Genomic DNA, 24,339 nt, shown 5'->3' on the forward strand with positions numbered 1-24,339 from the left:
CCAGCAGCAGGACCGCTACCTCCGCCTTTGTGCAAGGAGGAGCAGGAGAAGCACTGCCAGAGCCCTGCAAAATTTTTTACATTTACATTTTAGTCATTTAGCAGACGCTCTTATCCAGAGCGACTTACAGTAGTGAATGCATACATTTCTTTTTTTTTTTTTTTTTGTGCTGGCCCCCCGTGGGAAACGAACCCACAACCCTGGCGTTGCACACACCATGCTCTACCAACTGAGCTACAGGGAAGGCCACAAATGTGCATGTGTCTGCTCAAACGGTCAGAAACAGACTCCATGAGGGTGGTATGAGGGCCCGACGTCCACAGGTGGGGGTTGTGCTTACAGCCCAACACCGTGCAGGACGTTTGGCATTTGCCAGAGAACACCAAGATTGGCAAATTCGCCACTGGCACCCTGTGCTCTTCACAGATGAAAGCCGGTTCACACTGAGCACGTGACAGACGTGACAGAGTCTGGAGACGCCGTGGAGAACGTTCTGCTGCCTGCAACATCCTCCAGCATGACCGGTTTGGCGGTGGGTCAGTCATGGTGTGGGGTGGCATTTCTTTGGGGGGCCGCACAGCCCTCCATGTGCTCGCCAGAGGTAGCCTGACTGCCATTAGGTACCGAGATGAGATCCTCAGACCCCTTGTGAAACCATATGCTGGTGCGGTTGGCCCTGGGTTCCTCCTAATGCAAGACAATGCTAGACCTCATGTGGCTGGAGTGTGTCAGCAGTTCCTGCAAGAGGAAGGTATTGATGCTATGGACTGGCCCGCCCGTTCCCCAGACCTGAATCCAATTGAGCACATCTGGGATATCATGTCTCGCTCCATCCACCAACGCCACGTTGCACCACAGACTGTCCAGGAGTTGGCGGATGCTTTAGTCCAGGTCTGGGAGGAGATCCCTCAGGAGACCATCCGCCACCTCATCAGGAGCATGCCCAGGCGTTGTAGGGAGGTCATACAGGCACGTGGAGGCCACACACACTACTGAGTCTCATTTTGACTTGTTTTAAGGACATTACATCAAAGTTGGATCAGCCTGTAGTGTGGTTTTCCACTTTAATTTTGAGTGTGACTCCAAATCCAGACCTCCATGGGTTGATAAATTGGATTTCCATTGATTATTTTTGTGTGATTTTGTTGTCAGCACATTCAACTATGTAAAGAAAAAAGTATTTAATAAGATTATTTCTTTCATTCAGATCTAGGATGTGTTGTTTAAGTGTTCCCTTTATTTTTTTGAGCAGTATATTTTGTGAATATGGGCGTTGATCTCTGTCATGTTATCTCAACCTTATTGTACTGGACACTGTGTCATTGGGAATCAGGTCAAATGAACGATTGGATGTAAATAAATAATACACTTTATTGATCCTCTGAGGGATTTGTTGATTGTTACTAATGGCAACAAATAGAACATAGTAGTGGTAGCAGTTGATGTTTTTCTTCAATGACACAAAACCCCAAAGCAAATCAGGAGGAGAAAAATCGATTTATTTGAGAAGGACAAATCATAGATGTTATGCTGGGAGGTAGATGTTCAGTCTCCCCTGTCCTCAGCTTTTCTCCACAGAACAAAGAAACAGGATGCCACGTATAACCCCCCCACCCTAGCTTGGGGTTGACCAATCAGAAGTCCTTGCAGTACAACTGGAATGGCCAAATAACAAGTATCCTGCTCCAGACTCAATATACAGAACGTAGCACACGTAGCTCTGAGTTCAGGACTGACATTCCACAGAGCTGTTGAACTGAAAACCAACTCCTATTTACATTGACAATTCCCTATTGACCATTAGTACTCTATTTAGTTTTTAGTACGCTCGTCCTCTCATCCTCTGCGTTGTGTATTTATCTTCAAAATATTCTTATAATAGCTTTTATCAAACACACACAAATAAAAGGAGTGTGTGTGATTGTGTATGATGGTGTTCTCTGTTAGTGTGGTCTTCCAGTCGGAGCTGGTGGGAGAGTTCTGGTACCAGCTGGACCTGCTGGCCCAACCTCCTGTCCTCACCACCTTACCACAGAGCAGCTGTGAACTGGGGAAGTATGTACACACACACACACACACACACACACACACACACACACACACACACACACACACACACACACACACACACACACACACACACACACACACACACACACACACACACACACACAGACATAACCCCACCTAAACTATTTGTTTTCTCAGGTGGACCAGGCTGTACATCCCACTGGTCAACCCCACAGACGAGACACTGGAGCTGGGCACGGTCAACAGCAACCCTCGCAACTTACCCTGGAGCTGGACACCAGCAGACCAGTTAGTACACACATATACACACACACACATCATGTGTGTCCCTTTCTATTCCGTAAAAAATATATTAATATATATATTTTTTTTTAAAGAGTAATTCATAGTTTATCCATTTCCACCATCAAGGCGGTCGTAGCCTCCAATATTGTGTAAATGATGTCTACACTTCTGAGTGGCTAGTTCTCTAAGTGGTGACGTCATAGGGGTGACAGAGTACAGCTGCTCTGAGCATCCTCTCTCGCTCTCTCTCTCTCTCTCTCTCTCTCTCTCTCTCTCTCTCTCTCTCTCTCTCTCTCTCGCTCTCTCTCGCTCTCTCTCTCTCTCGCTCTCTCGCTCTCTCTCTTGCTCTCTCTCTGCTGCTTCTCACTTTTTAGGAGAAATGATCTGTTTGTCTCTCAGGCTTGTGTTTGGTTGCCTAGCAGCATAATGGCTAATGAAGAACATTCTGTAGATGAAGACTGATTGCTTCCTGAATAGTGTCTTCCTATTATTAGCAACCAATGTTCAGTAGTTTTTCAGGTACACTACACCTTATATAAAGGATGTATAGTGCCAGTTATGAGATCAGTTGTAATTAGAGTAGAACATACACTATAAAATATGGACTTGTTTATTTGCTGTCTAAACTGTGTGTGTGTGTATGTGTGTGTGTGTGTGTGTGTGTGTGTGTGTGTGTGTGTGTGTGTGTGTGTGTGTGTGTGTGTGTGTGTGTGTGTGTGTGTGTGTGTGTTCCTGTCTATGTCTACCTGTCTATCTTTCCAGCTCATCATAGCACCACACTCATCCACCCAGGTTCCTGTTCGTTTCAGACCATCAACCATCGGAGCTAGAAACCACACAGCCAAGATCTCCTTCACCTGTTCTCAGGTAAACCAACCTGTATAACCCTAAACCACCTGTCTAACCCTAAAACACCTGTCTAACCCTAAACCACCTGTCTAACCCTAAACCACCTGTCTAACCCTAAACCATCTGTCTAACCCTAAACCAACCTGTCTAACCCTAAACCACCTGTCTAACCCTAAACCATCTGTCTAACCCTAAACCACCTGTCTAACCCTAAACCATCTGTCTAACCCTAAACCACCTGTCTAACCCTAAACCATCTGTCTAACCCTAAACCACCTGTCTAACCCTAAACCACCTGTCTAACTCTAAACCACCTGTCTAACCCTAAACCACCTGTCTAACCCTAAACCATCTGTCCTAGGAAGACATAGGAATAGAATAAGCTGGATAGGTATAAACAGTGTAGTAGTGGATCTGAAGGGTCTGGATAGGTATAAACAGTGTAGTAGTGGATCTGAAGGGTCTGGATAGGTGTAAACAGTGTAGTAGTGGATCTGAAGGGTCTGGATAGGTATAAACAGTGTAGTAGTGGATCTGAAGGGTCTGGATAGGTATAAACAGTGTAGTAGTGTATCTGAAGGGTCTGGATAGGTATAAACAGTGTAGTGGGGGATCTGAAGGGTCTGGATAGGTATAAACAGTGTAGTGGGGGGATCTGAAGGGTCTGGATAGGTATAAACAGTGTAGTAGTGGATCTGAAGGGTCTGGATAGGTATAAACAGTATAGTGGTGTATCTGAAGGGTCTGGATAGGTATAAACAGTGTAGTGGTGGATCTGAAAGGTCTGGATAGGTATAAACAGTGTAGTAGTAGATCTGAAGGGTCTGGATAGGTATAAACAGTGTAGTGGTGTATCTGAAGGGTCTGGATAGGTATAAACAGTGTAGTGGTGTATCTGAAGGGTCTGGATAGGTATAAACAGTGTAGTAGTGGATCTGAAGGGTCTGGATAGGTGTAAACAGTGTAGTAGTGGATCTGAAGGGTCTGGATAGGTATAAACAGTGTAGTGGTGGATCTGAAGGGTCTGGATAGGTATAAACAGTGTAGTGGTGGATCTGAAGGGTCTGGATAGGTATAAACAGTGTAGTAGTGGATCTGAAGGGTCTGGATAGGTATAAACAGTGTAGTAGTGTATCTGAAGGGTCTGGATAGGTATAAACAGTGTAGTGGTGGATCTGAAGGGTCTGGACAGGTATAAACAGTGTAGTGGTGGATCTGAAGGGTCTGGACAGGTATAAACAGTGTAGTAGAGTATCTGAAGGGTCTGGATAGGTATAAACAGTGTAGTGGTGGATCTGAAGGGTCTGGATAGGTATAAACAGTGTAGTAGTGTATCTGAAGGGTCCTGATAGGTATAAACAGTGTAGTGGTGGATCTGAACGGTCTGGATAGGTATAAACAGTGTAGTAGTGGATCTGAAGGGTCTGGATAGGTATAAACAGTGTAGTGGGAAAGTTGGAGGGTAAGGGGAAGAGGGGAAGGTTTGGAGGGTAAGGGAAAGAGGTGAAGGGTTGGAGGGTAAGGGGAAGGGTTGGAGGGTAAGGGGAAGAGGTAGGAAGGGTTGGAGGGTAAGGGAAAGAGGGGAAGGGTTGGAGGGTAAGGGGAAGAGGTGAAGGGTTGGAGGGTAAGGGGAAGAGGGGAAGGGTTGGAGGGTAAGGGAAAGAGGTGAAGGGTTGGAGGGTAAGGGGAAGGGGTTGGAGGGTAAGGGGAAGAGGTAGGAAGGGTTGGAGGGTAAGGGAAAGAGGGGAAGGGTTGGAGGGTAAGGGGAAGAGGTGAAGGGTTGGAGGGTAAGGGGAAGAGGGGAAGGGTTGGAGGGTAAGGGAAAGAGGTGAAGGGTTGGAGGGTAAGGGGAAGGGTTGGAGGGTAAGGGGAAGAGGTGAAGGGGTGGAGGGTAAGGGGAAGAGGTAGGAAGGGTTGGAGGGTAAGGGGAAGAGGGGAAGGGTTGGAGGGTAAGGGAAAGAGGTGAAGATTTGGAGGGTAAGGGGAAGGGTTGGAGGGTAAGGGGAAGAGGTAGGAAGGGTTGGAGGGTAAGGGGAAGAGGTAGGAAGGGTTGGAGGGTAAGGGGAAGAGGAAGAGGTAGGAAGGCTTGGAGGGTAAGGGGCGAGGGGAAGGGTTGGGGGAAAGGGGAAGAGGAAGGAAGGGTTGGAGGGTAAGGGGAAGAGGGGAAGGGTTGGAGGGTAAGGGGAAGAGGGGAAGGGTTGTAGGGTAAGGTGAAAGAGGTAGGAAGGGTTGGAGGGTAAGGGGAAGAGGGGAAGGGTTGGAGGGTAAGGGGAAGGGTTGGAGGGTATGGGGAAGAGGGGAAGGGTTGGAGGGTAAGGGAAAGAGGAAGAGGTAGGAAGGCTTGGAGGGTAAGGGGCGAGGGGAAGGGTTGGGGGAAAGGGGAAGAGGAAGAGGTAGGAAGGGTTGGAGGGTAAGGGGAAGAGGTGAAGGGTTGGAGGGTAAGGGGAAGTGGTGAAGGGTTGGAGTGTAAGGGGAAGAGGTGAAGGGTTAGAGTGTAAGGGGAAGAGGTGAAGGGTTAGAGTGTAAGGGGAAGAGGTGAAGGGTTAGAGGGTAAGGGGAAGAGGTGAAGGGTTAGAGGGTAAGAGGAAGAGGTTGGAAGGGTTGGAGGGGAAGGAAAGGGGAAGAGGTGAAGGGTTAGAGGGTAAGGGGAAGAGGTTGGAAGGGTTGGAGGGGGAGGGGAAGAGGTAGGAAGGGTTAGAGTGTAAGGGGAAGAGGTGAAGGGTTGGAGTATAAGGGGAAGAGGTGAAGGGTTAGAGGGTAAGGGGAAGAGGTGAAGGGTTGGAGGGGAAGGGGAAGAGGTTGGAAGGGTTAGAGTGTAAGGGGAAGAGGTGAAGGGTTAGAGTGTAAGGGGAAGAGGTTGGAAGGGTTAGAGGGTAAGGGGAAGAGGTGAAGGGTTGGAGTGTAAGGGGAAGAGGTTGGAAGGGTTAGAGGGTAAGGGGAAGAGGTGAAGGGTTGGAGTGTAAGGGGAAGAGGTAGGAAGGGTTAGAGGGTAAGGGAAAGAGGTGAAGGGTTGGAGGGTAAGAGGAAGAGGTAGGAAGGGTTAGAGGGTAAGGGGAAGAGGTGAAGGGTTAGAGGGTAAGGGGAAGAGGTTGGAAGGGTTGGAGGGGGAGGGGAAGAGGTAGGAAGGGTTAGAGTGTAAGGGGAAGAGGTGAAGGGTTGGAGTATAAGGGGAAGAGGTGAAGGGTTGGAGGGGAAGGGGAAGAGGTTGGAAGGGTTAGAGTGTAAGGGGAAGAGGTGAAGGGTTAGAGTGTAAGGGGAAGAGGTTGGAAGGGTTAGAGGGTAAGGGGAAGAGGTGAAGGGTTAGAGGGTAAGGGGAAGAGGTTGGAAGGGTTAGAGTGTAAGGGGAAGAGGTTGGAAGGGTTAGAGTGTAAGGGGAAGAGGTGAAGGGTTGGAGTATAAGGGGAAGAGGTGAAGGGTTGGAGGGGAAGGGGAAGAGGTTGGAAGGGTTAGAGTGTAAGGGGAAGAGGTGAAGGGTTAGAGTGTAAGGGGAAGAGGTTGGAAGGGTTAGAGGGTAAGGGGAAGAGGTGAAGGGTTGGAGTGTAAGGGGAAGAGGTAGGAAGGGTTAGAGGGTAAGGGGAAGAGGTAGGAAGGGTTAGAGGGTAAGGGGAAGAGGTAGGAAGGGTTAGAGGGTAAGGGGAAGAGGTAGGAAGGGTTAGAGGGTAAGGGGAAGAGGTGAAGGGTTAGAGGGTAAGGGGAAGAGGTTGGAAGGGTTAGAGTGTAAGGGGAAGAGGTGAAGGGTTGGAGTGTAAGGGGAAGAGGTGAAGGGTTGGAGGGTAAGGGGAAGAGGTGAAGGGTTGGAGTGTAAGGGGAAGAGGTGAAGGGTTAGAGGGTAAGGGGAAGAGGTTGGAAGGGTTGGAGGGGGAGGGGAAGAGGTAGGAAGGGTTAGAGTGTAAGGGGAAGAGGTGAAGGGTTGGAGTGTAAGGGGAAGAGGTGAAGGGTTAGAGGGTAAGGGGAAGAGGTGAAGGGTTAGAGTGTAAGGGGAAGAGGTGAAGGGTTGGAGTGTAAGGGGAAGAGGTGAAGGGTTGGAGTGTAAGGGGAAGAGGTGAAGGGTTAGAGGGTAAGGGGAAGAGGTGAAGGGTTAGAGTGTAAGGGGAAGAGGTGAAGGGTTGGAGTGTAAGGGGAAGAGGTGAAGGGTTGGAGGGGAAGGAAAGGGGAAGAGGTGAAGGGTTGGAGTGTAAGGGGAAGAGGTTGGAAGGGTTGGAGGGGGAGGGGAAGAGCTAGGAAGTGAATTAGGACTGTGTGATACCAACAGTTGGATAAGGACGGACTCACAGTACAATGGTGTAAACAATGATTGTTGATGAACATTGCAAAGATTCATAAAACTCAATGACATTTTTCCACTGTCCATGGTTCTGAATTCTCTGCTATTTCCACACGTAACTAGGTAACCAAAATGTTATTTCTCCATCTGTCAGCTGACAATGATTTAGTTGTTGTTGTTGTTGTCCTTCCCAGTTGAAGCACTGGAGCTTCCAGCTGTGTGGTGAAGGCCTGACCCCTGGCAGGATGGAGCCTCTGTCTGTAGCCTCCCCTGTGGGATCTCACTCCTCCATCATCCTCCCCTTTAGGAACCCTACTGAACACCCAGCCCTGCTGCACCTCACACTCACAGGTCAAACACACCCTGGACACACACTGAACACCCAGCCCTGCTGCACCTCACACTCACAGGTCAAACACACCCTGGACACACACTGAACACCCAGCCCTGCTGCACCTCACACTCACAGGTCAAACACACCCTGGACACACACTGGACACACCCTGGACACACACACTGGACACACACGCTGGACACACCCTGGACACACCCTGGACACACACACTGGACACACACCCTGGACACACCCTGGACACACACTGGACACACACCCTGGACACACACTGGACACACACACTGGACAAACACACTGGACAAACACACTGGACACACACACTGGACACACACACTGGACAAACACACTGGACAAACACACTGGACACACACACTGGACAAACACACTGGACACACACACTGGACACACACTGGACACACACACTGGACAAACACACTGGACAAACACACTGGACACACACACTGGACACACACACTGGACAAACACACTGGACACACACACACTGGACACACACTGGACACACACACACACACACACATTATGCATGTACAGACATAGTCATACCCCAGACACACATGGAAACAGTCCTAGTAGAGACATGACATGATGGTAGTAATGTTGCTGTTCAATCTCCTATCAGACGAGGAGCCCGGTCAGAAGAGATCAAGCCAGTCCTTCATATGTGAAAGGAAAGTGTTCTGCATCCCCCTCAAACAGACACAAGGTCAGTTGTTACACATCTCTGTGTCAAGCCTTACTTTAAAGGCATAGTTCCTCTGTTCTCCACAAGACAGTGTTAGCCTTCTGAGTTTCAGCTACATGTTAGATACACTAGTAAAGGGTGTCCCTCCCGTCCTCCATGTTGGCTCCAGGTGTGCATGTGTCTGCGGGGGCCAGTGTGGACATTCCTGTGGTGTTTGCCCCTGACTCCATGCAACTGCACCAGGCCTGGCTCCTGGTTCAGCTAGAGCCCCTCTTCATTCTCCCCCGCCTGGACACAGCACTCACCACGGCCCAGAGGGACAAGTCAGTACAGTGTGTGTATGTGTCTACACATGCGTGTGTGTGTAACAGGTGTTTCTCTGTGTACAGGTGTGTGGAGGTAGAGAAGGGCCGGGTGTGTTTGGTCTGCTGGGTCTACCCCATCCATGGCATCCCAGAGGCCCCTCCTAAACCCTCTCATCCAGCGGTGATAGAATGTGAGGCTCGCGGTCGAGTGGAGGAGAGAGTGGAGGTGTTGTTGACGGGATGTGTTCCTGGCTCCTCAGTCAGCAACACAGACATACCTCTCAGCAGTGCCCCCTCCTCAGTCAGCAACACAGACATACCTCTCAGCAGCGCCCCCTCCTCAGTCAGCAACACAGACATACCTCTCAGCAGCGCCCCCTCCTCAGTCAGCAACACAGACATACCTCTCAGCAGTGCCCCCTCCTCAGTCAGCAACACAGACATACCTCTCAGCAGTGCCCCCTCCTCAGTCAGCAACACAGACATACCTCTCAGCAGTGCCCCCTCCTCAGTCAGCAACACAGACATACCTCTCAGCAGTGCCCCCTCCTCAGTCAGCAACACAGACATACCTCTCAGCAGTGCCCCCTCCTCAGTCAGCAACACAGACATACCTCTCAGCAGCGCCCCCTCCTCAGTCAGCAACACAGACATACCTCTCAGCAGTGCCCCCTCCTCAGTCAGCAACACAGACATACCTCTCAGCAGTGCCCCCTCCTCAGTCAGCAACACAGACATACCTCTCAGCAGTGCCCCCTCCTCAGTCAGCAACACAGACATACCTCTCAGCAGCGCCCCCTCCTCAGTCAGCAACACAGACATACCTCTCAGCAGTGCCCCCTCCTCAGTCAGCAACACAGACATACCTCTCAGCAGCGCCCCCTCCTCAGTCAGCAACACAGACATACCTCTCAGCAGCGCCCCCTCCTCAGTCAGCAACACAGACATACCTCTCAGCAGTGCCCCCTCCTCAGTCAGCAACACAGACATACCTCTCAGCAGTGCCCCCTCCTCAGTCAGCAACACAGACATACCTCTCAGCAGCGCCCCCTCCTCAGTCAGCAACACAGACATACCTCTCAGCAGCGCCCCCTCCTCAGTCAGCAACACAGACATACCTCTCAGCAGTGCCCCCTCCTCGGTCAGCAACACAGACATACCTCTCAGCAGCGCCCCCCTCCTCAGTCAGCAACACAGACATACCTCTCAGCAGTGCCCCCTCCTCAGTCAGCAACACAGACATACCTCTCAGCAGTGCCCCCTCCTCAGTCAGCAACACAGACATACCTCTCAGCAGTGCCCCCTCCTCGGGAACCTCAGGTGAGATCACATCAACTTCACTGGAAGTTAGGTTTGAAGTGAGTGTGTGTTGCACGTCATTGTGTGTGTAGTTGTGCGTGGGCCTGTACCCTGAGAGTGTGTGATGTGATTATGTAGCTAATTGTAATGCATCATTTCTGTCTCAACAGAGCATATCCAAGGTAACTTAGTCAGCTTACAACGTTCACAGTGTTCGTTAGCATAAAAGGCTGGTTGAGTGAAGTCCACTTGTTCTTCATTCTCCTTGTAGGATGTGTCTAATCTCCTGACAACACACACCATATTGCTGTTTTGACAAAGTCAGGGTGGAGAGTGAGTGTGTGTGTCAAATCAAATACAATTGTATTTGTCACATGCTTGGTAAACAACAAGTGTAGACTAACAATGTTATACTTAAGCAATAAGGCCTGAGGGGTGTGGGATATGGTCAATATACCACGGCTAAGGGCTGTTCTTAGAAACATCGCAATGCAGAGTGCCTGGACACAGCCCTTAGCCGTGGTATATTGGCCATATACCACAAACCCCCGAGGTACCTTATTGCTATTATAAACTGGTTATCAACGTAATTAGAGCAGTAAAAATACATGTCTTGTCATACCCGTGGTATACGGTCTGATATACCACGGCTGTCAGCCAATCAGCATTCAGGGCTGGAACCACCCAGTTTATAATTACTTACAGGTCCTTCCCAACAATACAGAGAGACAGAAAGAGAAATAATAGAAAGATAATAACACAAGATATAAATCCACAATGAGTAACAATAACTTGGCTGTATACGCAGAGTAACATTACCAAGTCAATGATAACTTGGCTGTATACACAGAGTACCAGTACTGAGTCAATGATAACTTGGCTGTATACACAGAGTACCAGTACTGAGTCAATGATAACTTGGCTGTATACACAGAGTACCAGTACCAGGGCAATGATAACTTAGCTGTATACACATGGAGGGAAGGAGGGAGGGAAAGGAGGGAAGGAGGGAAGGAGGGAGGGAAGGAGGAAAGGAGGAGGAAAGGAGGAGGGATGAGGGACAGAGGAGGGAAGGATGGAGGGAAGGAGGGAGGGATAGAGGGAAGGAGGGAGGGATAGAGGGAAGGAGGGAGGGAAGGAGGGAGGGAGGGGGATAAAACAGCAGCAGCTCATCACTGTGGATTAGTCATGCATTAACTGGAGAGTTTGGTGTGTGTGTGTGTGTGTGTGTGTGCGTGCGTGCGTGCGTGCGTGCGTGTCCATCTATGTGTTAGCAGCAGGCGTCAGGCTGGCTCTAGAAGACTTTCTATGTGAGGTGTGTTATAACAGTGATGCTGAGCAGTCCCAGCTGGAGGGCTGGTTAACCCTGTCTCTACTGACCTGTCTCTCCTGACCTGTCTCTACTGACCTGTCACAGAGACCCCCACTCTGGCATCGTCTCTCTCACTGTCAACCTCATCTTCACCCCTTACAAACCTCGCAGGTAACGGACATACATCACACAAACACACGCATATCACACACACACACCAGCACTGGCTCTCAGCTCTGCACCTTCTAGAAATCCAGGTAGCAGACTAACATCTGATAAAGTGCATTAGTTATAAATAATTACTCTTCAGAGACTGTATCTATTTGTGTTCCCCTCCCCTCTCCCCTCCCCCTCTCCTCCTCCCTCTCTCCTCCTCTACCTTCCTCCTCTACCTTCCTCCTCCCCCTCTCCCCTCCACTCCCCTATCCTCTTCCCCTCGTCCTGTCCTGTCCTGTCCTGTCCTGTCCTCTCCTGTCCTCTCCTCTCCTCTCTTCTACCCTCCTCTCCTCTCTTCTCCCCTCCTCTCCTCTCTTCTCCCATCCCCTCCTCTCCTCCTCTCCCTAGGTGTTCAGCTGTGCTGGCTGTTCAGTGTTTGACAGGTGGGCTCTGGAAGTTTCCCATCAGCCTCATCTCCACCGAGCCGCAGGTTGATGATGTCATCACCATTAACGCTGCAGGGCTACACAAGACCTCTGCTGTGGGCTTCAGACTGACCAGCCAGACCAGGTCAAGCTGAGTGTGTTTCTCTGACCCTTACCCTCTGACCCTTACCCTATCTATGTGTGTGTGTTTCTCTGATCCTTACCCTATCTATGTGTGTGTGTGTTTCTCTGACCCTTACCCTATCTATGTGTGTGTGTTTCTCTGACCCTTACCCTATCTATGTGTGTGTGTGTTTCTCTGACCCTTACCCTATCTATGTGTGTGTGTGTTTCTCTGATCCTTACCCTATCTATGTGTGTGTGTGTTTCTCTGACCCTTACCCTATCTATGTGTGTGTGTTTCTCTGACCCTTACCCTATCTATGTGTGTGTGTGTTTCTCTGACCCTTACCCTATCTATGTGTGTGTGTGTTTCTCTGACCCTTACCCTATCTATGTGTGTGTGTGTTTCTCTGACCCTTACCCTATCTATGTGTGTGTGTTTCTCTGATCCTTACCCTATCTATGTGTGTGTGTGTTTCTCTGACCCTTACCCTATCTATGTGTGTGTGTTTCTCTGACCCTTACCCTATCTATGTTTGTGTGTGTTTCTCTGACCCTTACCCTATCTATGTGTGTGTGTATTCCTGCATGTCTATGTGGCAGGTACCCAGAGCCGTTCACAGCAGGGTTCCTGCCAGGTGGGGGCAGTGAGTTCCAGGTGTGTCCCTCCTCAGGTGAGCTCCTCCCAGTGGGGTCAGCTGGTACCATCCTCACCGTCTCCTTCACCCCCTCCATGTACAGCAAGAGACACCACGCTACTCTGCTGGTCCAGGTATGTCTACTAGAGACACCACGCTACTCTACTGGTCCAGGTATGTCTACTAGAGACACCACGCTACTCTGCTGGTCCAGGTATGTCTACTAGAGACACCACGCTACTCTGCTGGTCCAGGTATGTCTACTAGAGACACCACGCTACTCTGCTGGTCCAGGTATGTCTGGCAAGAGACACCACGCTACTCTGCTGGTCCAGGTATGTCTACTAGAGACACCACGCTACTCTGCTGGTCCAGGTATGTCTACTAGAGACACCACGCTACTCTGCTGGTCCAGGTATGTCTGGCTAGAGACACCACGCTACTCTGCTGGTCCAGGTATGTCTGGCTAGAGACACCACGCTACTCTGCTGGTCCAGGTATGTCTGGCTAGAGACACCACGCTACTCTGCTGGTCCAGGTATGTCTGGCTAGAGACACCACGCTACTCTGCTGGTCCAGGTATGTCTACTAGAGACACCACACTACTCTGCTGGTCCAGGTATGTCTACTAGAGACACCACGCTACTCTGCTGGTCCAGGTATGTCTGGCTAGAGACACCACGCTACTCTGCTGGTCCAGGTATGTCTGGCTAGAGACACCACGCTACTCTGCTGGTCCAGGTATGTCTACTAGAGACACCACGCTACTCTGCTGGTCCAGGTATGTCTACTAGAGACACCACGCTACTCTGCTGGTCCAGGTATGTCTACTAGAGACACCACGCTACTCTGCTGGTCCAGGTATGTCTGGCTAGAGACACCACGCTACTCTGCTGGTCCAGGTATGTCTACTAGAGACACCACGCTACTCTGCTGGTCCAGGTATGTCTGGCTAGAGACACCACGCTACTCTGCTGGTCCAGGTATGTCTGGCTAGAGACACCACGCTACTCTGCTGGTCCAGTTATGTCTACTAGAGACACCACGCTACTCTGCTGGTCCAGGTATGTCTTGTTAGAGACACCACGCTACTCTGCTGGTCCAGGTATGTCTACTAGAGACACCACGCTACTCTGCTGGTCCAGGTATGTCTGGCTAGAGACACCACGCTACTCTGCTGGTCCAGGTATGTCTTGCTAGAGACACCACGCTACTCTGCTGGTCCAGGTATGTCTACTAGAGACACCACGCTACTCTGCTGGTCCAGGTATGTCTACTAGAGACACCACGCTACTCTGCTGGTCCAGGTATGTCTGGCTAGAGACACCACGCTACTCTGCTGGTCCAGGTATGTCTACTAGAGACACCACGCTACTCTGCTGGTCCAGGTATGTCTGGCTAGAGACACCACGCTACTCTGCTGGTCCAGGTATGTCTACTAGAGACACCACGCTACTCTGCTGGTCCAGGTATGTCTACTAGAGACACCACGCTACTCTGCTGGTCCAGGTATGTCTACTAGAGACACCACGCTACTTGGTCCAGGTATGTCTACTAGAGACACCACGCTACTCTGCTGGTCCAGGTATGTCTACTAGAGACACCACGCTACTCTGCTGGTCCAGGTATGTCTACTAGAGACACCACGCTACTCTGCTGGTCCAGGTATGTCTACTAGAGACACCACGCTACTCTGCTGGTCCAGGTATGTCTGCTAGAGACACCACGCTACTCTGCTGGTCAAGGTATGTCTACTAGAGACACCACGCTACTCTGCTGGTCCAGGTATGTCTACTAGAGACACCACGCTACTCTGCTGGTCCAGGTATGTCTACTAGAGACACCACGCTACTCTGCTGGTCCAGGTATGTCTGGCTAGAGACACCACGCTACTCTGCTGGTCCAGGTATGTCTACTAGAGACACTACGCTACTCTGCTGGTCCAGGTATGTCTGGCTAGGGACACCACGCTACTCTGCTGGTCCAGGTATGTCAACTAGAGACACCACGCTACTCTGCTGGTCCAGGTATGTCTGGCTAGAGACACCACGCTACTCTGCTGGTCCAGGTATGTCTACTAGAGACACCACGCTACTCTGCTGGTCCAGGTATGTCTACTAGAGACACCACGCTACTCTGCTGGTCCAGGTATGTCTGGCTAGAGACACCACGCTACTCTGCTGGTCCAGGTATGTCTGGCTAGAGACACCACGCTACTCTGCTGGTCCAGGTATGTCTGGCTAGAGACACCACGCTACTCTGCTGGTCCAGGTATGTCTGGCTAGAGACACCACGCTACTCTGCTGGTCCAGGTATGTCTGGCTAGAGACACCACGCTACTCTGCTGGTCCAGGTATGTCTACTAGAGACACCACACTACTCTGCTGGTCCAGGTATGTCTACTAGAGACACCACGCTACTCTGCTGGTCCAGGTATGTCTACTAGAGACACTACGCTACTCTGCCGGTCCAGGTATGTCAACTAGAGACACCACGCTACTCTGCTGGTCCAGGTATGTCTGGCTAGAGACACCACGCTACTCTGCTGGTCCAGGTATGTCTACTAGAGACACCACGCTACTCTGCTGGTCCAGGTATGTCTACTAGAGACACCACGCTACTCTGCTGGTCCAGGTATGTCTACTAGAGACACCACGCTACTCTGCTGGTCCAGGTATGTCTGGCTAGAGACACCACGCTACTCTGCTGGTCCAGGTATGTCTACTAGAGACACCACGCTACTCTGCTGGTCCAGGTATGTCTGGCTAGAGACACCACGCTACTCTGCTGGTCCAGGTATGTCTGGCTAGAGACACCACGCTACTCTGCTGGTCCAGTTATGTCTACTAGAGACACCACGCTACTCTGCTGGTCCAGGTATGTCTTGTTAGAGACACCACGCTACTCTGCTGGTCCAGGTATGTCTACTAGAGACACCACGCTACTCTGCTGGTCCAGGTATGTCTGGCTAGAGACACCACGCTACTCTGCTGGTCCAGGTATGTCTTGCTAGAGACACCACGCTACTCTGCTGGTCCAGGTATGTCTACTAGAGACACCACGCTACTCTGCTGGTCCAGGTATGTCTACTAGAGACACCACGCTACTCTGCTGGTCCAGGTATGTCTGGCTAGAGACACCACGCTACTCTGCTGGTCCAGGTATGTCTACTAGAGACACCACGCTACTCTGCTGGTCCAGGTATGTCTGGCTAGAGACACCACGCTACTCTGCTGGTCCAGGTATGTCTACTAGAGACACCACGCTACTCTGCTGGTCCAGGTATGTCTACTAGAGACACCACGCTACTCTGCTGGTCCAGGTATGTCTACTAGAGACACCACGCTACTGTGGTCCAGGTATGTCTACTAGAGACACCACGCTACTCTGCTGGTCCAGGTATGTCTACTAGAGACACCACGCTACTCTGCTGGTCCAGGTATGTCTACTAGAGACACCACGCTACTCTGCTGGTCCAGGTATGTCTACTAGAGACACCACGCTACTCTGCTGGTCCAGGTATGTCTGCTAGAGACACCACGCTACTCTGCTGGTCAAGGTATGTCTACTAGAGACACCACGCTACTCTGCTGGTCCAGGTATGTCTACTAGAGACACCACGCTACTCTGCTGGTCCAGGTATGTCTGCTAGAGACACCACGCTACTCTGCTGGTCCAGGTATGTCTGGCTAGAGACACCACGCTACTCTGCTGGTCCAGGTATGTCTACTAGAGACACCACGCTACTCTGCTGGTCCAGGTATGTCTACTAGAGACACCACGCTACTCTTGGTCCAGGTATGTCTACTAGAGACACCACGCTACTCTGCTGGTCCAGGTATGTCTACTAGAGACACCACGCTACTCTGCTGGTCCAGGTATGTCTACTAGAGACACCACGCTACTCTGCTGGTCCAGGTATGTCTACTAGAGACACCACGCTACTCTGCTGGTCCAGGTATGTCTGCTAGAGACACCACGCTGCTCTGCTGGTCCAGGTATGTCTACTAGAGACACCACGCTACTCTGCTGGTCCAGGTATGTCTACTAGAGACACCACGCTACTCTGCTGGTCCAGGTATGTCGGATAGAGACACCACGCTACTCTGCTGGTCCAGGTATGTCTGGCTAGGGACACCACGCTACTATGCTGGTCCAGGTATGTCTACTAGAGACACCACGCTACTCTGCTGGTCCAGGTATGTCTGGCTAGAGACACCACGCTACTCTGCTGGTCCAGGTATGTCTGGCTAGAGACACCACGCTACTCTGCTGGTCCAGGTATGTCTACTAGAGACACCACGCTACTCTGCTGGTCCAGGTATGTCTACTAGAGACACCACGCTACTCTGCTGGTCCAGGTATGTCTACTAGAGACACCACGCTACTCTGCTGGTCCAGGTATGTCTGGCTAGAGACACCACGCTACTCTGCTGGTCCAGGTATGTCTACTAGAGACACCACGCTACTCTGCTGGTCCAGGTATGTCTGGCTAGAGACACCACGCTACTCTGCTGGTCCAGGTATGTCTGGCTAGAGACACCACGCTACTCTGCTGGTCCAGTTATGTCTACTAGAGACACCACGCTACTCTGCTGGTCCAGGTATGTCTTGCTAGAGACACCACGCTACTCTGCTGGTCCAGGTATGTCTACTAGAGACACCACGCTACTCTGCTGGTCCAGGTATGTCTGGCTAGAGACACCACGCTACTCTGCTGGTCCAGGTATGTCTTGCTAGAGACACCACGCTACTCTGCTGGTCCAGGTATGTCTACTAGAGACACCACGCTACTCTGCTGGTCCAGGTATGTCTACTAGAGACACCACGCTACTCTGCTGGTCCAGGTATGTCTGGCTAGAGACACCACGCTACTCTGCTGGTCCAGGTATGTCTACTAGAGACACCACGCTACTCTGCTGGTCCAGGTATGTCTGGCTAGAGACACCACGCTACTCTGCTGGTCCAGGTATGTCTACTAGAGACACCACGCTACTCTGCTGGTCCAGGTATGTCTACTAGAGACACCACGCTACTCTGCTGGTCCAGGTATGTCTACTAGAGACACCACGCTACTGTGGTCCAGGTATGTCTACTAGAGACACCACGCTACTCTGCTGGTCCAGGTATGTCTACTAGAGACACCACGCTACTCTGCTGGTCCAGGTATGTCTACTAGAGACACCACGCTACTCTGCTGGTCCAGGTATGTCTACTAGAGACACCACGCTACTCTGCTGGTCCAGGTATGTCTGCTAGAGACACCACGCTACTCTGCTGGTCAAGGTATGTCTAGCTAGAGACACCACGCTACTCTGCTGGTCCAGGTATGTCTACTAGAGACACCACGCTACTCTGCTGGTCCAGGTATGTCTACTAGAGACACCACGCTACTCTGCTGGTCCAGGTATGTCTGGCTAGAGACACCACGCTACTCTGCTGGTCCAGGTATGTCTACTAGAGACACCACGCTACTCTGCTGGTCCAGGTATGTCTACTAGAGACACCACGCTACTCTGCTGGTCCAGGTATGTCTACTAGAGACACTACGCTACTCTGCCGGTCCAGGTATGTCTACTAGAGACACCACGCTACTCTGCTGGTCCAGGTATGTCTGGCTAGAGACACCACGCTACTCTGCTGGTCCAGGTATGTCTACTAGAGACACCACGCTACTCTGCTGGTCCAGGTATGTCTACTAGAGACACCACGCTACTCTGCTGGTCCAGGTATGTCTACTAGAGACACCACGCTACTCTGCTGGTCCAGGTATGTCTGGCTAGAGACACCACGCTACTCTGCTGGTCCAGGTATGTCTACTAGAGACACCACGCTACTCTGCTGGTCCAGGTATGTCTGGCTAGAGACACCACGCTACTCTGCTGGTCCAGGTATGTCTGGCTAGAGACACCACGCTACTCTGCTGGTCCAGGTATGTCTACTAGAGACACCACGCTACTCTGCTGGTCCAGGTATGTCTTGCTAGAGACACCACGCTACTCTGCTGGTCCAGGTATGTCTACTAGAGACACCACGCTACTCTGCTGGTCCAGGTATGTCTGGCTAGAGACACCACGCTACTCTGCTGGTCCAGGTATGTCTTGCTAGAGACACCACGCTACTCTGCTGGTCCAGGTATGTCTACTAGAGACACCACGCTACTCTGCTGGTCCAGGTATGTCTACTAGAGACACCACGCTACTCTGCTGGTCCAGGTATGTCTGGCTAGAGACACCACGCTACTCTGCTGGTCCAGGTATGTCTACTAGAGACACCACGCTACTCTGCTGGTCCAGGTATGTCTGGCTAGAGACACCACGCTACTCTGCTGGTCCAGGTATGTCTACTAGAGACACCACGCTACTCTGCTGGTCCAGGTATGTCTACTAGAGACACCACGCTACTCTGCTGGTCCAGGTATGTCTACTAGAGACACCACGCTACTTGGTCCAGGTATGTCTACTAGAGACACCACGCTACTCTGCTGGTCCAGGTATGTCTACTAGAGACACCACGCTACTCTGCTGGTCCAGGTATGTCTACTAGAGACACCACGCTACTCTGCTGGTCCAGGTATGTCTACTAGAGACACCACGCTACTCTGCTGGTCCAGGTATGTCTGCTAGAGACACCACGCTACTCTGCTGGTCCAGGTATGTCTACTAGAGACACCACGCTACTCTGCTGGTCCAGGTATGTCTACTAGAGACACCACGCTACTCTGCTGGTCCAGGTATGTCTACTAGAGACACCACGCTACTCTGCTGGTCCAGGTATGTCTGGCTAGAGACACCACGCTACTCTGCTGGTCCAGGTATGTCTACTAGAGACACTACGCTACTCTGCTGGTCCAGGTATGTCTACTAGAGACACCACGCTACTCTGCTGGTCCAGGTATGTCTACTAGAGACACCACGCTACTTGGTCCAGGTATGTCTACTAGAGACACCACGCTACTCTGCTGGTCCAGGTATGTCTACTAGAGACACCACGCTACTCTGCTGGTCCAGGTATGTCTACTAGAGACACCACGCTACTCTGCTGGTCCAGGTATGTCTACTAGAGACACCACGCTACTCTGCTGGTCCAGGTATGTCTGCTAGAGACACCACGCTGCTCTGCTGGTCCAGGTATGTCTACTAGAGACACCACGCTACTCTGCTGGTCCAGGTATGTCTACTAGAGACACCACGCTACTCTGCTGGTCCAGGTATGTCTGGCTAGAGACACCACGCTACTCTGCTGGTCCAGGTATGTCTGGCTAGGGACACCACGCTACTATGCTGGTCCAGGTATGTCTACTAGAGACACCACGCTACTCTGCTGGTCCAGGTATGTCTGGCTAGAGACACCACGCTACTCTGCTGGTCCAGGTATGTCTACTAGAGACACCACGCTACTCTGCTGGTCCAGGTATGTCTGGCTAGAGACACCACGCTACTCTGCTGGTCCAGGTATGTCTACTAGAGACACCACGCTACTTGGTCCAGGTATGTCTACTAGAGACACCACGCTACTCTGCTGGTCCAGGTATGTCTACTAGAGACACCACGCTACTCTGCTGGTCCAGGTATGTCTGGCTAGAGACACCACGCTACTCTGCTGGTCCAGGTATGTCTGGCTAGAGACACCACGCTACTCTGCTGGTCCAGGTATGTCTGGCTAGAGACACCACGCTACTCTGCTGGTCCAGGTATGTCTGGCTAGAGACACCACGCTACTCTGCTGGTCCAGGTATGTCTACTAGAGACACCACGCTACTCTGCTGGTCCAGGTATGTCTACTAGAGACACCACGCTACTCTGCTGGTCCAGGTATGTCTACTAGAGACACTACGCTACTCTGCCGGTCCAGGTATGTCTACTAGAGACACCACGCTACTCTGCTGGTCCAGGTATGTCTGGCTAGAGACACCACGCTACTCTGCTGGTCCAGGTATGTCTACTAGAGACACCACGCTACTCTGCTGGTCCAGGTATGTCTACTAGAGACACCACGCTACTCTGCTGGTCCAGGTATGTCTACTAGAGACACCACGCTACTCTGCTGGTCCAGGTATGTCTGGCTAGAGACACCACGCTACTCTGCTGGTCCAGGTATGTCTACTAGAGACACCACGCTACTCTGCTGGTCCAGGTATGTCTGGCTAGAGACACCACGCTACTCTGCTGGTCCAGGTATGTCTGGCTAGAGACACCACGCTACTCTGCTGGTCCAGGTATGTCTACTAGAGACACCACGCTACTCTGCTGGTCCAGGTATGTCTTGTTAGAGACACCACGCTACTCTGCTGGTCCAGGTATGTCTACTAGAGACACCACGCTACTCTGCTGGTCCAGGTATGTCTGGCTAGAGACACCACGCTACTCTGCTGGTCCAGGTATGTCTTGCTAGAGACACCACGCTACTCTGCTGGTCCAGGTATGTCTACTAGAGACACCACGCTACTCTGCTGGTCCAGGTATGTCTGCTAGAGACACCACGCTACTCTGCTGGTCCAGGTATGTCTGGCTAGGGACACCACGCTACTCTGCTGGTCCAGGTATGTCTACTAGAGACACCACGCTACTCTGCTGGTCCAGGTATGTCTGGCTAGAGACACCACGCTACTCTGCTGGTCCAGGTATGTCTACTAGAGACACCACGCTACTCTGCTGGTCCAGGTATGTCTGGCTAGAGACACCACGCTACTCTGCTGGTCCAGGTATGTCTACTAGAGACACCACGCTACTCTGGTCCAGGTATGTCTACTAGAGACACCACGCTACTCTGCTGGTCCAGGTATGTCTACTAGAGACACCACGCTACTCTGCTGGTCCAGGTATGTCTGCTAGAGACACCACGCTACTCTGCTGGTCCAGGTATGTCTACTAGAGACACCACGCTACTCTGCTGGTCCAGGTATGTCTGCTAGAGACACCACGCTACTCTGCTGGTCCAGGTATGTCTACTAGAGACACCACGCTACTCTGCTGGTCCAGGTATGTCTACTAGAGACACCACGCTACTCTGCTGGTCCAGGTATGTCTGGCTAGAGACACCACGCTACTCTGCTGGTCCAGGTATGTCTGGCTAGGGACACCACGCTACTCTGCTGGTCCAGGTATGTCTACTAGAGACACCACGCTACTCTGCTGGTCCAGGTATGTCTGGCTAGAGACACCACGCTACTCTGCTGGTCCAGGTATGTCTACTAGAGACACCACGCTACTCTGCTGGTCCAGGTATGTCTGGCTAGAGACACCACGCTACTCTGCTGGTCCAGGTATGTCTACTAGAGACACCACGCTACTCTGCTGGTCCAGGTATGTCTACTAGAGACACCACGCTACTCTGCTGGTCCAGGTATGTCTACTAGAGACACCACGCTACTCTGCTGGTCCAGGTATGTCTACTAGAGACACCACGCTACTCTGCTGGTCCAGGTATGTCTGGCTAGAGACACCACGCTACTCTGCTGGTCCAGGTATGTCTGGCTAGTAACACACTACACTCTTAGGAAACAAAGGTGCTATTTAGAAGCTAAAAGGGCTCTTTGGCTGTTCCCATAGGAGAACCCTTTTTGGTTCCAGGTAGAAATAGGATTCTTTCTACAGAGGGTTCTTTCTACCTGGAATCAAAAATGGTTCTACCTGGAACCAAAAAGGGTTCTCCTATGGGGAAAGCCGAAGAACCATTTTGGAACCCTTTTTTCTAAGAGTGTAGTGTAAGGATCAGAGCAACAGATATAGACACACACACCTCACTGATTGACAGCTGCTTGTCCCTCCTGCAGACAGCAGACACACACACCTCACTGATTGACAGCTGCTTGTCCCTCCTGCAGACAGCAGACATACACCTCACTGATTGACAGCTGCTTGTCCCTCCTGCAGACAGCAGACACACACACCTCACTGATTGACAGCTGCTTGACCCTCCTGCAGACAGCAGACACACACACCTCACTGATTGACAGCTGCTTGTCCCTCCTGCAGACAGCAGACATGCAGTGGACGTATGAGGTGAAAGGAACCACGCCTGCTTACACCCCACCCCACTCTGCCTCCTCCAATGGGAACACCTCTTCCAGGTAACTCCCTCCCACTGATGTCCGCCAGAGGATCTTTGTGTCCCGGAACCTTCATCTCCCAGCCATGGCTAACTCCTCCCCCATCAAACACAGAGCCTCCGCCTCGCAGATCAGATAGAGAGATCATTCTCACAGTACACACACACACACACACACACACTCCTACCACAACCCCACCCCATTCCTGTGTCATTGAAATGATCATACATGAAGATTGAATAATTCATTGTAAGTGCCTGTACTTCACCTCATTGTCATCATTAGATTTCTGTTGACCTCTGACCTCTGCAGGTAGCCTAGTGGTTAGAGCGTTGGGCTAGTAACCGAAAGGTTGCAAGTTCGAATCCCCAAGCTGACAATATACAAATCTGTTGTTCTGCACCTGAACAAGGCAGTTAACCCACTGTTCCTAGGCTGTCATTGAAAATAAGAATTTGTTCTTAACTGACTTGCCTAGTTAAATAAAGGTCAAATAAAATAAATATGGACATTCTTTTATGCACTTGGCATTACTTTGGAGATTTTCTCTGTCTGTTCTCAAACGAGATGTGTGTGTTCATATGCATGTGGGGTGAAATCCGTCTTGTCATCCAGTGCAGTGAACCAGGGGTCTTTCTCTCACCCTGAATTCCAAGAAGGATTATCTCCCCTCTAATTTCTTAGCCTGTCATTTAGTCTTAACCGGATGAAATAACAAACTCTGGTTTAGAGACAGAGAGAGAGCGACATTATCTCATTTATTTAGGCAGCATGAATATTCACTTGTGTTGATTATAACAGAGCGTAGGTTTGGATTAGGGAACAGATTGATCCTGGATCGAGATTAGAAGGAAAACAGCAAAGTCATTCTCTCAATAATAGACTTCAGCAGGAGACAATATGGAGTCACATTGACATCCCTTATGGATTAACACAAAACACTGTTTATGATTGCTGAGTGTAGGCTACCATATTTGTCTGTTGTAAAGTCAAAAGTGATGAACATCTGGAGATTCTGCACCCGAGACTGTCTCTGTCCATTATCACGTGGTACTGAACTCTACCTGAGACTGTCTCTGTCCATTATCACGTGGTACTGAACTCTACCTGAGACTGTCCCTAGTCCATTATCACGTGGTACTGAACTCTACCTGAGACTGTCTCTGTCCATTATCACGTGGTACTGAACTCTACCTGAGACTGTCTCTGTCCATTATCACGTGGTACTGAACTCTACCTGAGACTGTCTCTGTCCATTATCACGTGGTACTGAACTCTACCTGAGACTGTCTCTGTCCATTATCACGTGGTACTGAACTCTACCTGAGACTGTCTCTGTCCATTATCACGTGGTACTGAACTCTACCTGAGACTGTCTCTGTCCATTATCACGTGGTACTGAACTCTACCTGAGACTGTCTCTGTCCATTATCACGTGGTACTGAACTCTACCTGAGACTGTCTCTGTCCATTATCACGTGGTACTGAACTCTACCTGAGACTGTCTCTGTCCATTATCACGTGGTACTGAACTCTACCTGAG

General features: G+C 50.9%; 1 protein-coding gene across 1 annotated transcript; it reads left to right on the plus strand.

Annotated features, from left to right (window-relative positions):
* Window positions 1-1,930: 1,930 nt before the first annotated feature.
* LOC123727728 (cilia- and flagella-associated protein 47) lies at window positions 1,931-23,168 on the plus strand. The gene is made up of 10 exons (XM_045696730.1): window positions 1,931-2,059; window positions 2,209-2,319; window positions 3,079-3,183; window positions 7,624-7,780; window positions 8,425-8,508; window positions 8,657-10,112; window positions 11,509-11,574; window positions 11,968-12,129; window positions 12,711-12,879; window positions 22,723-23,168. The coding sequence occupies exons 1-10, from the start codon at window positions 1,931-1,933 to the stop codon at window positions 22,819-22,821; spliced, it is 2,538 nt and encodes an 845-aa protein (XP_045552686.1). The 3' UTR covers window positions 22,822-23,168.
* The last annotated feature ends 1,171 nt before the right edge of the window (window positions 23,169-24,339 follow it).

Source organism: Salmo salar, chromosome ssa16 (assembly GCF_905237065.1).
Source record: "Salmo salar chromosome ssa16, Ssal_v3.1, whole genome shotgun sequence".
In the NCBI taxonomy this organism is placed as follows: Eukaryota; Metazoa; Chordata; class Actinopteri; order Salmoniformes; family Salmonidae; genus Salmo; species Salmo salar.